The 14,861-nt window shown below is 43.9% G+C and overlaps 1 protein-coding gene across 2 annotated transcripts in view; it reads right to left on the reverse strand.

Moving 5' to 3' along the window:
* SLC38A11 (solute carrier family 38 member 11) overlaps window positions 1-14,861 on the reverse strand; it is a 37,433-nt gene that overhangs the window by 8,277 nt on the left and 14,295 nt on the right. For both annotated transcript variants that reach the window (XM_066612129.1, XM_066612128.1), the window contains 3 exons: window positions 12,227-12,306; window positions 4,887-4,957; window positions 3,531-3,692 (listed from right to left, as the gene is read on the reverse strand). In XM_066612129.1, the coding sequence (XP_066468226.1) occupies window positions 3,531-3,692; window positions 4,887-4,957; window positions 12,227-12,306 (313 nt within the window). The remainder of the gene's footprint in view (window positions 1-3,530; window positions 3,693-4,886; window positions 4,958-12,226; window positions 12,307-14,861) is intronic.

Raw genomic sequence — 14,861 nt, forward strand, 5'->3', positions numbered from 1 at the left:
ACAATCTGAGATATGACTGGATATAAGCATTCATACAAAATGCTGCATTTAAGCACTGCTTGTTCCATTTCAGTGGCACAAAGAGCAAGAAACCTATAACTAGGTAGCCAAAAGTGCTGTTCAGAATTTGCTATTAGCAGGCCATATTGAGAAAATATTTTCAGTTATTGTTCCTCTCTGGGAAACTCATTTCCACAATCAAATCTTGTTGTCGGGCTGTGCTTTGCATTGTCCATGCTTAAGATAACTTTGCAAAAGTATTTCTGGCATTTGATTTAAGTCAGAGTGTGAGGCAGTTTTAAAAAGAAAAACATATGGTTGAAACAAACAGATTTCCTCTTTAACTGTTATTCTTTGGACAAAAACAATCACTTAAGAAAGAGTAGAAGGAGACATCTGGGGGAAAACACTTCCTGTGCTGGGGGATCAAAGCTGGAAAGCTGAGCTGGGAGACTGTAGGTACACATTAATCATGTACTTTTTGTAAGTCATAATGGACCTTTGTCTTTCCCTAAGAATATTACCATAGGAATTTTTGCATTGAAATCTATAATAAACAGTCTCCATAGCAAAGGCCTGGAATGAGATGCAAACCAGACAGATGACCTGAGAGGACAGGTAGGATTATATAGATGAAGGCGGTCCCTCAAATACCCTGGTCCTGAACCATTTCTGTTGCATCTTTCAAAGATGTGAGCTCTTTGGGGACAGGGAAGCTCTTTGGCAGGCTTCTAGAGGTGGAAGGGCGACTATTTTTTCAGGGTAGGCAATTATGTTGGGTATCTATACTGGTGTGCAAAATGAAGGGATAAGTACATCAAAGACCCATAACTCCCCCAAATTTCATGAAGAGAAAATATTTTTTGGGGGGTTATTGAAACACGCATTCATTATCTGTAAAGCAATGTAACAATAATTTGCATGGAATAAATGCATCTCTGCATGCCATGCAAAACGTATTTGTCTACACAGAAATAACATACAACATATCCTTTCATTTTACACACCAGCACAATACATAGGCTTGCATCCCTGCAAAAGTAAAACATATCACTGTGATGCAGGTAGTATTTGCTTGTGTTGAAAGCCTTTCATTAGCCGATGACACATTGCTGATGCATTGATACAAGCCTCTGTGGACATTTGCTAGGCGGGTGGACCTGGGCTCCCACCTGGACTTGGAGCCTAGGTCTCCATGCTGGGTATACCTGGGTTCCCAATTAAGCTTGAAGCCTCTGTGGCTATTTGCTGGGCACGTAGAGCTGGGCTCCCACTTGGACCTGGAGTCCAGATCTACCTGCTTGGGTAGACCTGGGTTCCTGATTGAGCTTATAGCCTACATAACAACATACGAAGAGCCCCGCTGGATCAGGCCAAAGGCCCATCCAGTCCAGCTTTCTGTATCTCACAGTGGTCCATCAAATGCTTCAGGGAGCACAAAAGACAGTAAGACAAAACCTGCATCCTGTTGCCCTCCTCTGCATCTGGCATTCTGAGATAGTCTACTTCAAAAATCAGGAACTTGCACATACCTATCATAACTTGTAACCCATGATGGACTTTTCCTCCAGAAATTTGTGCCATCACCACTTCCTATGGCACGGAGTTCCACAGACTAATTACACACTGAGTAAAGAAATATTTTCTTTTATCTGTCCTAACTCACTCAATTTTAGTGGATGTCCCCTGGTTCTGGTGTTATGTGACAGGAAAAAGAGTATCTCTGTCTAGCCACCCCATTTATCCTCTGCATAATTTTGTATGTCTCAATCAAGTCCTCTCTCAGGCTGTAGTGGTTATCTACACAGGCGCTGGGCTTAGCCTTAGTAACATGGCAACCGGCAAGCAAACTTGCTGGTTCCCCCCCACTCAGGCACGCCAGAGTGGGCCAGTTGCTGAGTCTTCACCCAGAGCCTGTAAACAGAGGATGTTATGAAGAAGCCTTTATCTAGGAATGTGTATTGCAGTCAAGCCAAAGCCAGCAGGTTTCTTAGCAGTGCAGATTTCAGCAACCTTCAGTAATTTTTCCCTAGTGTCATCATGTGTTTTGAGAATGAATAAAAGTCTGAGGAAGCTAGCCGGGAGGACAAACTTCTCTCTCGATCTCATACCGTCCTACTTCCAGCTTAGCTCTCCCTGCATCAAGCCTCTGAATGTCTGCTGTGTCTCTCATTGCTCTGACTTCTTGCTGCTCGAGTTCTAACTTTCAAACCCTCAGAGTGCTTCTGCTTTTAGCACTTTTCCTCAGGCACCAAGGTTCTAAACCTTGTGTGCTTCCCAAGCAGCATTGTGCTGCAACACAGGCCTCTGTGGCTATTTGCTGGACTTGGAGCCCAGGTCTACCTGCTTGGGTTGACCTGGGCTCCAAACTGAGCTCTGTGGCTATTTGGTGGGTGGGTAGACCTGGGTTCCCATTCCAACCAATCTCGTTGGCATCTGCCCAGTGGGTGTTTCCCTGACACCCAATTTTGCTCTCCATCCTGGTGGGTGCCCTTCCCTGCTGGCAGGATAGTTGGGGGGGTATGCACCCATGGCCTCTCTGGGATCCACCACTGCTTAGAGCCTTTTCCACACTTAAGTTTTTGGTTCTCTTTAGCTCAAATGTTTTCCATGCTTTCGCCACCAGAAAAAGGGTTTCCCCAGTCCCCAAGCAGCAGCCATTAATTTTAAAAATATATATGAAAGGCAAAAACCCCACCATGATTTCTCCAAACAGAAATGTTTCTCTCTGCCCCTCTGCAGCAATACCTTGTAGTAATTAGCATGTTCCACAGTAGAAGAAATAGCACTCTCCCCATCCCCCCTGCCACTACAAATCAAAATCTCTCCCTACCTTCCTTGTAGCTTCTCTTGTAGCCCTGCTCTCCATGTGCTCTGGATGGGGCCAGGGTGACCAGAGGTCATAACTTCCAAGGAGCCCTCTAGAACCCTGTTCTACCCACTCTACACACATGCACTCTCTCTTTCTCCCTCCCAACCCTGCCAGAAGCACCAAGTCCACTTTTCTCTTGTGCATGAAAAAAGATGCAAAAAGGGCTTCAACTCATCCCCAACTGACGCCAGACTAGACAAAAAGGACAGGTTTGAAAAAAATTCTAGGGGGGCAAACTGCTGGCTCAGGGGGTGGGCGAAAGCCCCCTGGCCCCCCCTAGCTACGGCCCTGCTCTTTGGGGACAGGAAAGCATTTACTGATTTATTTTGCTGTGTAAAATCACTTTGTAAACAGTTTCTTGTGGGTATAAGTGTAGCAATTTGGGAGTTAGACTGAGAAGATCCAGGTTCAAATTCCCACTCAGCCATGATGCTTCCTGGATGACTCTGGGCCAGTCACTATCACTCAACCTTATTTACCTCACAGGGTTGTTGGGGGGAAAACAGGAGGGAAGGAACTATATATACTACCCTGAGCTCCTTGGAGGAAGTACAATATAAAAATATGAAAAATAAATAAAGTTAATCAGGGTGATCCTGATGGCAACCTGCAGGAGGCCAAGTAAACAACAGATGCAACTCATGATATAGTACCTTACCTTCCGTATATCCTCTGAATGTCACATATCCACATATCGCAAACAGCAAGCTGACAAAAATGGCAAACGAAACAGACATATGGGTGACGCGGGACCAGTTGCTTAAGGAGGGATCCTTCAGAGACCCATAAACTAAAAAACTGTTGTGATGGCAAATGAATGCTGAAATAAACATATCAATTAAAAAGCAATCGCATGCAACATATACAAATTTAGTAAATGGGTTTTAGGAGTAATGGAAACACTAGCACAGCAATGGAAATGTGAAAGACTGAAACTGCTGGGCATGATCCAAAGTTTAGCACTGTTGACTGGTTGACTTCAGTTACAGTATGTACATCTTTCATCACCTCTCACTGAAATCAATGGGGTTTAGAGCCAAACTACATGTTCCACTAATTGAGTAGCTGCCACTGAAAGCAAAGATGAGCATTTCACATTCCCCCAGCCCTGATGTCACAGTGATCTACGTTTTTCACTCCTTATCATTGCCTCTGGCAGTGGGGGGGGGGGGTGAAGAAATGCATAACCTGATGGCAGGAATGGGCACATTCCACTATTTGGCCCTAGAATTAGGAGCTATATGCATAGCAGCCCTTTCTTTACAGTAATGTCTAGCATGGCTGGTGAAAGTGCTCAACTCAGGCCAAATTATACTCATTCAGTTTAATGAAGTTGGCATAAGACAGGTACAAAAATGACAGAGTGGAAGGGAGATAATAATCTAAACCTTTGAAATGTGACTTTGGGCACAATCCTAACCAGGTCTACTCAGAAGTAAGTCCTATTTTGTTCAATGGGGCTTACTCTCAGGAAAGTGTGGTTAGGATTGCAGGCTTCTTCCGTGACACCTTGGTAAATGTCCTTTTGGGAATTCTATACTAGGTCCCCTTCTAAAATTGTGTTGTTGAAAAGGCCTGTAAGATGTGGCATTTTGCCTCTTCAGATTCTCTTATCACAGAAACATTGCACAACCACAAGCAACAACTGCAAGCACAACTACAAGCACAATAATAATGAGTTCCTCGTTAGGGCTCAGTTGGAACCAAAGTACAGTGAGCAGTAAGGACAAAAGAAGAACTCTCAAAATGGGCCTGGTCAGTAAGAAAAGGAACATAACCTTCTGCTCCCGTTTTTCCCCAAACTAAAAAAGCAAATGTCATCTCTTTTTATAACACATCACAAAAACACTCCAAGATTTGTTCATCATTGGTGATGATCAGGTAGACATATTCACACACACACACACACACAAATCAAACAAACCTAGAAGTATATTGTATAGCTGCAAAAAGAATCTCATAATACTTCATGCATTGCACAGTCATAAAACATGTTGTTGAACATGGCACATACCAAACGACATCACCCCAATGGCTTGTATTGCATTTGGCTTTGCAAACACCCAGGCATCTTCTGTTTGGGGTCTGGAAAAGAAAAGTATGTCAAGAAGTCACCACTTTTCCCAAGACTGGTTCTTTGATCCTTTTGACAACGATCAGTGAATAGTAATGGCACTATGGAAAAACATGTAAAGAAACAGAATCCCCCCCCTTCTATTTTGTGGCCAGTTCAAGCGGCAAGAATCAAACAACATGTTACATTAATCATGTGCTTATCACCAATGTCTTGTTTCTTTTAGACCAAATAGCTGCCAGATTTGGACTCCATGCAGATCAGAACCACTTTGTAACATAGGAGAAGTGGTTTTTAGGGGAAGGTATTTTTAACACTTTCCCCTGTGAATGCTGTTTGGGAGCTTTTCCCCCCAGGCAAATGGCAGCTGACAGGAAAGGGGGTTCTGATGTTAATCAGGACCAGAGTAGCAGACAGGATTAAAGCCTACCTCCCTCACCCCATAGCCTAAGCAGTGCTGCTATTTCGAAAGAAATCAACATGTCATCATAAAGCATTTACAGCCCAATCCTAACCAACTTTCCAGCCTTGATGCAGCTGGGCCAACAGGGTGTCTGTTGCAGTCTGGTGTCTTTGCTGGGGGGGGGGGGTGTGAGCATCAAAAGAATGCCAGATGAAGGGGAGTGGCAGTGAGATGCAGTATCTTGTGGTCTTGTGTGTGCTCCCTGATGCATCTGGTGGGCCACTATGAAATACAGTTAGTTGGACTAGATGGGCCTTTGTCCTGATCCAGTGGGGCTCTTCTTATGTATCTTGCAGTGGGGGCCAGTCACAGAGGGCTCCTCAAGGTAAGGGAATGCATGTTACCTTGGGGGTACATTGCAGCTGCATTGGCACTAGAAAGTTGGTGAAGATTGGCCTGTTAATGCAATGTGCAGCACAATCCTAACTTGCGCTGGAACAGGCAGGCCAGCAGTCCTGTGCTATATCGAGCGCAAGGTTCAGGCACTTAGTTGCTCAGCCCAGGGGAAGAGGAATTGCTTCCCCTTACCCCAGGGAGAGCCACTGTAGCCCCAATGGAGCTACTTGGATCTGCGCCACCTGCAGAGACAGCACAAATCTGAGCAGCCCGGGGCTAGCCCAGGCTTTCCAGGGACGGCGTTAGGATCTGGCCCTGGCATCCTCGCCATGCCTCTCACTCCCTGCCAGCCTGCCCATGGTTCCCCCGCCCCAGAATGCCTCCCCCTTGCCCTCTCCAGACCTCTGCATTGGCAGAGGTCGGCCGACGTAACTGGGGTCTTTCCCTGGGGTCTGCTTTGGCATGGGGAGGCTGGTGCAAGTGCATGCGCTGGCCTAACCCCACTTATGTCAGCCCGAAAGTGCTTTACGGCACGTTTGCAACAACAATGGGCCAGCACAAGGGACTTACACTGGCCTATCTGCCCCTTAGGATTGCGTCCCTAGTTTAACAAAATGTGGAGTTTGACTCCTAGTGAATTTTGCAAGCCCACAGTTGTATTTTAAAATCCTCACCTGAACAAAAAACGTACTATAATAACCTGAAATGGAGTAAAATATCCCCCAAAATAACAGAAACAAGCTATGGTGAGTTGCCCTTGGGCATGACATCAGCTGCAAAGGGCACCCTCCCCCCACAGCACCCTTTCATTAAGTATTTCCACTGGCAGTACTGAAGTAGAACAGCAATAAAGAAATGGGTCATGAATCCTATCAACAATAGCACATACAAAAATGACTCTGTACAAACAAGTACTGACTCAGTCAATTGGGGTACAAAATGACTTCCAACAGAGTCAGATTCTATACTGCTATTAAATTACAAGTGGGCGTGTGGAGCACCACAGAGCTGTTGGTCTCCTTAGGGTTGAAGAATATGAGAAGCATGGAGTTGGGGAACACTGAAATCAAAGTGCTGTCAATCAGTTTCCACTTCTCTGGGTCAACTGGACCCCATTGGGGGTGGGGTGAGGGTTTACTGGATACAGAAAGGAGATAAAATAATGCTGGAGGGCAAAATGCAGATAGCCAGTAGCGTTAAGTTCCATCCCTCAAGTGTGCCTTCTTCTCCAGAGGCTGCTGCCACCTGCTGTCTCAGCTGCTGAACTGAGAAAACAGCAGAATACATCTGTCAGGTCACTGCTGTCCTGGGCACAAAGCACAGCTGCCTTGCTTACTTTTGCTACCAACCAACCAACCAAGTTTTTTCCAAGCAGCATTTAGCCGTACTCAGACCACTTGGGGTTTTATTCTTCTTACCAAACATTTAAAGTCTTTCTCATCCAGAATGTTTACCTCTCGTTTTCCACATGCACTACCTAATTGAATCTGAGAAGCATCCAAATTCCCTATGAATACAATTGTCATCATTATAATTGCCGATCATGTGTTTAAAACAGTATTCCAGTCCACCTGTAGAGAAATGCTAGTGTACAGTATAATTCACTTTATAGCTATGAAACAGAGAGACAAAGCATCGACTTGTGTTTCTGGACTCATTTCTCAAAGAGGAGGGGTGTTATGGTCTGCACAACAAACTTATATCCTTATGCATGTATTCATTTCCTCTCAAAGACAATGCCAATGTGAATATAAGTGCTTAAATATAGCTGTAACTAAATGTCTGCTTAAAGTGCTTTCCCAAATCAGGAATTATGTGAATACCTTATTGACGGTAACTGCAGTTGGGTTCTTGGTTTCAATTCAAGAGCTATTGCAGCCTTCTGTAGAAGTTGCATATCTTTTCTGTAGCTAAGCCCTATCCTAAACATGCTGATTTGAATGACAGCCCAACTGAGTACAAGAGAGCTTTCTCCCAAGTAAGAGAGCATAGGATTGCAGAATTTACTTGCTAGTACCTATGCTTACGTGAAGCTGCCTTCAGATCTTTTGCCAGTGACAATTCAACGCTTCGGACAGGAGTTATTGCCATCCCTGGAGATGTTGGATGCCTTGAAACTTCTGCCTGCAAAGCAGCTGCTTTAGCATTGAAATCTAGTCTCTCCCTTATGCTTAGGAGTGCCATTTAACAGCACATAACCGGGTACAGCATATTGATCAGAAAATTATGTGGATATAACATACAGTTTCATTGTATTCTTTTTTAATCTTTTTTTTTTTTAATTGGGAACAGAGAAGAGAAAGGGTCCTTTAATTATTGAACAGTGGGGGTGGGAGGAGACTCCTGGAACTAAGAGCAGGACACATTCCAAAACCATTCATCCTTGCTTATAGAGGCCGATTTGCAGAGTTCTGCATAGCTGACAGTACTCTGCTTCTGTTTGCACATCACAAGCTCTTAAAAAGAGCTGTGGAAAGTGAGCTTTGATCCACTGACAGTGAGGGCAAGAAGAAAGAAATTCTGAGAGTCAAGAGCCTACAAAAAGAATATTTGAAATAGAGTTGAAACAAGCAGTTCACATCACAAACGACAGTAAGTTTAAATTTCTTCATCAGTGTTTCAGTTTATATTTTTATCTTCATTTTCTGAAGACATTATAGCCCTTTGGAGGTGTAATGTGTGTGGTGGACACCATGGCATGAGGGGGACACATGGCGGCACATCTGAAAGCCACAATAAGAATATAAGAAATGAGATAGAAATTAGAAAAGAATTAAGAGGCAGCTGTAAAGAGCCAGAGTGTGTTTATGAAATCAAATCCTGAAGGATTTCTTACCTGATTATAGAGATGTCAGAATTTCTAGTCACTATAGGGCACAGTCACCAGAAACCACAGACTGCAATGGTGGACTGTGAAGCTAAATTGCACACACAAAGTGAAGGGGGCCCATCTAATCATTCGTCCTCTCAATGACGCCAGTTTTAGAACAGCAGCAGAGGAATGCAAGGTGGTTACTGATTCAAGTTAGGACAGCTGCCCTGTGCTGTGGGAGGGAAGCCGACAAAGCCTATGCTTTGTAGTAATAGGTGAAAATTATTTCTACCAGCATTCTATCCCAACACCAGTGAATGCCAATATGCAAGATGAACTGGTCTCCCAGAACTTTTGTACACAAAATGAACAATAAAAACACTACTTGCCTCACATACAGGCCATGTTTCTAAAGGACTCTGGTCAGACCTCAAGCTTTTGGGTACAAGATCTCCACCCCCACCCCGTCACACATACTGGGAGGAAGAATTATTATTATTATTATTAACAGTATTTATATACCACTTTTCAACTAAAAGTTCACAAAGCGGTTTACAGGGAAAAATCAACAACTAGTGGCTCCCTGTCCCAAAAGGGCTCACAATCTAAAAAGATGCAAAAGAACACCAGAAGACAGTCACTAGAAAAGACACTGCTGGGGTGAGCTGGGCTAGTTACTCTCCCCCTGCTATAAAGAGGAGCACCCACTTGAAAGTGTGCCTCTTACCCAGTTAGCAGGGGTTAAGAAGAACATGTTACTTTGTGTTTCCATTGAATATAACTTTTTAAAGCCTTTCTGCGCATCTGCTGTCTGTATTGACATTTTTTATTTGCCCTCAGTGAACGCAACCTCTCAGTAATCTCTGTACTGTGTACCAAAACATCTGCCTTTTACCTGTTGTATTACACCTGCATTCTGCATGTAGCCTGTGTAAACCTCATTTCAAGATGCCAGACATCCCCCATTGTGCATTTGCATTTTAGCTGACATTGCTAAGCCTTTAAAGCAACCCTGTTTACTTACATCCTGATTAGAAAGAATTCCCTGGTCATTCACATACCAAGTTACACACTGAAACAGAATACCACCAGCCCCCCTTATCGCTCTGCTATCTCCACTAATCAGCCTACCCTCAGTTCTGCACGTAGCAGCAACTCCAAAAATTCTTAAATAGTCAGGGATTTGGACCAGTAAGTTGTCAGTCTTTCCCGGTACAACACACTCATGTGTTGTGTAAGGACAAGATTTCCACACACTGCTGAAAGGACCTGCCACGCAACAGGAACATAGGTAGATACACTTACACTGTGAACTTTTTCACCTCCCCTCTCAGTTATCCCTCTGCTCTGTCTCCTTCTTTCTCTCCCTGACTCTAGTTGCTAGAAGCCAGGATGGAAGAGCAGGGACTATCCAGTTTAAGAATGGTATATCAAATGGAACTGTACTGGGTGCTTCACACTGGTGATATTGTCTCTCTTTGTGTGATACAATAAAGAGCTTGAACCCCCCCCCCCCATCTTTAAGAGAGAGACATATAAATGAATAAGGGTCCAATCCTATCTAACTTTCCAGCACTGATGAAGTCATGCCAATGGGGTGTCTGCTGCATCCTGAAGGAGAGAAACAATCATGGAGGAAATGGAAAAGGTGCAAAAGAGAGCAACTAAAATGATTACTGGGCTGGGGCACCTTCCTTATGAGGAAAGGCTACAGCGTCTGGGCCTCTTCAAACTAGAAAAGAGGCGCCTGGGGGGGGACATGATTGAGACATACAAAATTATGCAGGGGATGGACAGAGTGGATAGAGAGATGCTCCTTACCCTCTCACACAACACCAGAACCAGGAGACATCCACTAAAACTGAGTGTTGGGAGAGTTAGGACAGACAAAAGAAAGTATTTCTTTACTCAACGTGTAGTTGGTCTGTGGAACTCCTTGTCACAGCATGTGGTGATGGCATCTGGCCTAGATGCCTTTAAAAGGGGATTCTGGAGGAAAAATCCACTACTGGTTACAAGCCATAATGGGTATGTGCAACCTCCTGATTTTAGAAAGGGAAATCAGAAATCAGAAATCTGGCATTCAGAATGCCAGATGCAAGCAAGGGCACCTGGATGCAGGTTTCTTGTTGTCTTGTGTGCTCCCTGAAGCATTTGGTGGGCCACTGCGAGATACAGGAAGCTGGACTAGATGGGCCTATGGCCTGATCCAGCGGGGCTGTTCTTATGTTCTTATGAGGCCTCCTCAAAGCAAGGCAACATTTCCTTTCTTACCTTGGGGCTACACTGGGGCTGAATTGGCACTGGAACATTGGACAGGATTGGAACCCAATTCCCCTTGCCAGCTCTTTCGGTAAAAACCATTACAACTAATGACGCCTGGAGTTTACCCCTCCCGTTGTCCCTTGTTGTTCCTTGTTTGGAAAGTGAAGAGGATTGGGGGGGGGGAGGCTGAAGGCAAGAGCAGGCCAACAAATACTCATTTAGGAATGACCCAGACTCGAGAAGGATTTGGATCCTATAGTAAATGGATTTGAGAAGGAAGACTCATGAAATTGATGTCAGAACTGCCTCCCCCATTTTGGATTCTACTCCCATCACTACAAACACTGCCAGTGCAAGGACTGTGAAAGGGGAACCAAAAAAAAAAGGGGGGGGGGGACAAGCCACTCTGAAAATCAACACTTTCATATGTATTGCTCTGACTTTGATTTATCATGCAAAGAAGAAAATAATTTAATCTCAACCTGGAATGTAATTTTAACATGTCAAAATGATTGGCTCTCTTATTTTAACAGACTAGAGATTGTCCAGGCACAGCAAACAAAAATGAACAGCTGTTGGCTACTGAAGTTGTGTTTGTAAAACTGATGATTTCATTATTGCAGAAGAGATTACTGACATGCCATATTGAACAGCAGCGCAGTTGAAATATGAGGTTATCATAGCAACAAAGTCATCATCCTTGGTGATTATGTACATCTTTCTGATTGCATATTTGATCACACTTTCAAGTATGCAAGCAGCAGAAAATGCAACTTACCAGACTATTACAATGATGCAAAATGAGTGGGAAAGAGGAGGAGGGAGAGGGAAGCTTACTTGCAGATAAGATAACTAATGGCCCAATCCTATCTCCTCCCCCTCCGGCATAATTAGCATTGCACTGGTGGAAGCTACTTTATGGTAGTCACAAAGCAGCCTCCTGCGAACACGCACTGCAGATCTTGGCCAGAAGGCTAGAGTGGCTTCCCCCACACCAAAATACCCACAGAGACCTGCCAGAGAAGGTAAAGCCACACAGGGGATTGGAGGGGGGAGGGGTTGAATGGGGTGGGGAGTGGGTGGAACGGGGGAGGAAGTGGGCAGAACGGGGTAGTGACCAGGTGAGGATGAGGGATGATCAAGCCCAGGTGGATCAGTGGTGGCAGCACAGGTCCAAGTTGACCCAAAGTGGATGCTGGGACTTACTGTAGGAGACCTCCAGCACCCAATAACCCTCCACTGTATCACCACACGGGGATTTATATAGGATTGGGCTGTAAGGTTTCTGAAACCACTGTCAGAAGTGGTTTCTATCAGTTTTGTTAGAAATGACTGCTGTAATAAACTTTGCTTTTTTGTATAGTATGTGGAGAACAGAAATGACAAGATTACATGAATACTTACACCTGTGAACTGAAAGTAATTGCCCTTATAATCCCAATAAGCAGGATGACAACTGTCAAAATCAAAGAGATAAATGATACCTGTCAAAAATAAATAAAAAATTACTGGATTTTACTAGTTAGTGACCAGACTTTAAGCATTTCCAAAAAGATGGTCTTGTTTTTAAAATGCAAGAGACAGTTTATTGTTAAAAGTATAATCTAAGGATGCTATTGCATGAACACTTATCTGGGAGAAAGCTCTGTTTACTACAATGTGACTTATTTCTGCACAGGCTTGGCCTCTCAGTTTCAGGCAGCCTATGCTTCCCAGCTCGCAGAGGAACTGCAGCACCAAAATGGCTACCGCTGCATCCTGTGGATGTGGGGAAGCTGCCAGAGGTTTGGGGGAAGCCCCAGGCCCTGCAATGGGGGTTCTCAAGTCTACACCAGCTATTTTGCCAATGCAGACTTGAGAAGCTCCATGATGGGCTCTGAAGCCTGACACAGAATAAGATCCGGCAGAAGAGGCCTTCATTGGTCCCACCGCCTTCCCGGGCTGATCACTCCCCCCCATCCTGCCCTATGCCACCTTGGAATGCCTCCCCCTTGACCCGACAAGCCGCACCGCTGCCTGGCAGTGTGACTTACCCCTAGGCACTCTCTCACAGCATCCTTCTGGCACTGAAGTTCAGTGCTGGAGCTCTCTCCTTTCCCGGTGCTGCAAATGAACTTTCTGGCACATTTGAGACACCAAGCAGTAAACTTATACCACTGATGCTGAAGCCCAAAGGACTGGGCTACCAACCTGCTAATAACTTAACTATGATTGACATGGAAAGGGGTTCAATGGTAGTTTAACTGGAAGTTAAATACAGGTCATGTCTCGTTATCCACTGGGGTTCCATTTAGAATCTTCAGTGGATTTAAAAAAAAAAAAATCAGTGGATATGAAATCAGTGGAAAAATAGCTTTAAAGACCCACTTCCAGGTATCTTGCTCCTACATTGTTGCCCCAGAATGAACTGGTATAAACAATATATCACATTCAGCCACTAGATGGGTGAATAATAAAATGTAATGGAATGAATTATGGCTAATTGTGGTATAGCATCTATAGTGATGCATTCTGGGGCGACAATGGAGAAGAAACCCAGAAGTGGGTCTTTAAAGCTATCTTTAACCCCGAGAAGCTTGTAACCAGTGCTGTTTAACAGCTCAAAAGGAGGAAATGGTGCTTTTTTACCTTGTTACAAGGTATTTAAAGGTGAAGTCAAATCAGTGGAGGCCAAATCAGTGGATAACTAGGCATGACCTGTATTATATATCCTACTGTACTTTCTTCCTTACATAGCTACTTATTAAAAGAGAGAATATAACTGGGAATAATTGTTTATAGAAGAAATTTATAGAAAGATTATAAAGGTAAAAAAGTAACGCACTGAATCAAATTTGTTTTTTAGAAGATTATTCATTCACTTATGTGTTTTTTTAAATTTTATTTTTAATGCCTGCAGTACTCTGTACAACTGTATGTGAGCCCCACTGCTAAAATGCTATAGATATGGAACTAATGTGTAACTTCAATCTGTTTTTCACAGACAAGGGATTAACACAAACAACAAATTAGGATACATTTGGATTGGAACTATTCTCCAAAGCTCGCCAGATCAACAAGTTCCCCCTTTTCCCCCTCCTTCCATATTCTCAATTTGCATGCAGTCCACATCCTGGTCTTAAAACCGTGGCTCATGCAAAGTGGGCAACTATGGTTTAACTCTGGCTCAGAAGCCAGAATGTGGCACTGAAATTAAGCCAACCAAGATGTATCAGAGCTCTGTGCAAGAGCTGAGAAAATAGGGAGTAGGGAACAGAAGGGAATGTGTAATATTGGCAGGATTCAGACTGTATTCATACATTTATTTTATTTATTTATTTATACCCTGCCTTTTCTACCTCAAGGGAAATGCCCATGGCAGCAAATATTTAATATATTTATTTCCTGCCTTTCCACTAAAAAGTACCCAGGGAGGCAATTCCAACAATAAGAGTCATAATGATGGCAAACAATGAAGTGTCAATTGAAAACAGGATTAATTCAAAAGAGATATTTCCTGAGCAGTGCTTTACCACACTTGCAAGCCCCAGCCTAAATATTAAGGAACTAGTCAAACTGTATTGGGTATGTTCTTGTGTAGCAAATGAAAGAGAGGACCATGAACACATCCAACTATCAGAGGAATTAGCTGGGAATTCTCCTGTGAGTACATTAAAGCTCAGACCCAAACATCTTCTACTAGCAGTTTCCAAAGTGTGTATCATGACACCCTTGGGTGTCATGAGGCACTCAACAGGGCGTTGCAAGACACCCACTGCCCAGCAGTGAGACCATGGCATGAGCCTCCAAACAGCAGCACAGTGGGCAGAGGTGCAATGCCTGAAAACCATACAATGGGAAAATCCCTTCCGCCTGCCCTGACCTTCTTATTGCTATCTGAGGCTTGCATTCAGCCTCCGAACCCGGAAGTAAGTGGCGATGATGTCACTGCAAGACACATTTTGAATCATCACCACTTACTTCTGATTCCAAGGGTGCTGCGGCAGTAGTAAGTTTGGAAACTGCTGCTCTAAGGCTATCAACCAATGTTAAGACGTTC

This window comes from Tiliqua scincoides, chromosome 1 (assembly GCF_035046505.1).
Source record: "Tiliqua scincoides isolate rTilSci1 chromosome 1, rTilSci1.hap2, whole genome shotgun sequence".
NCBI classification, from domain to species: domain Eukaryota; kingdom Metazoa; phylum Chordata; class Lepidosauria; order Squamata; family Scincidae; genus Tiliqua; species Tiliqua scincoides.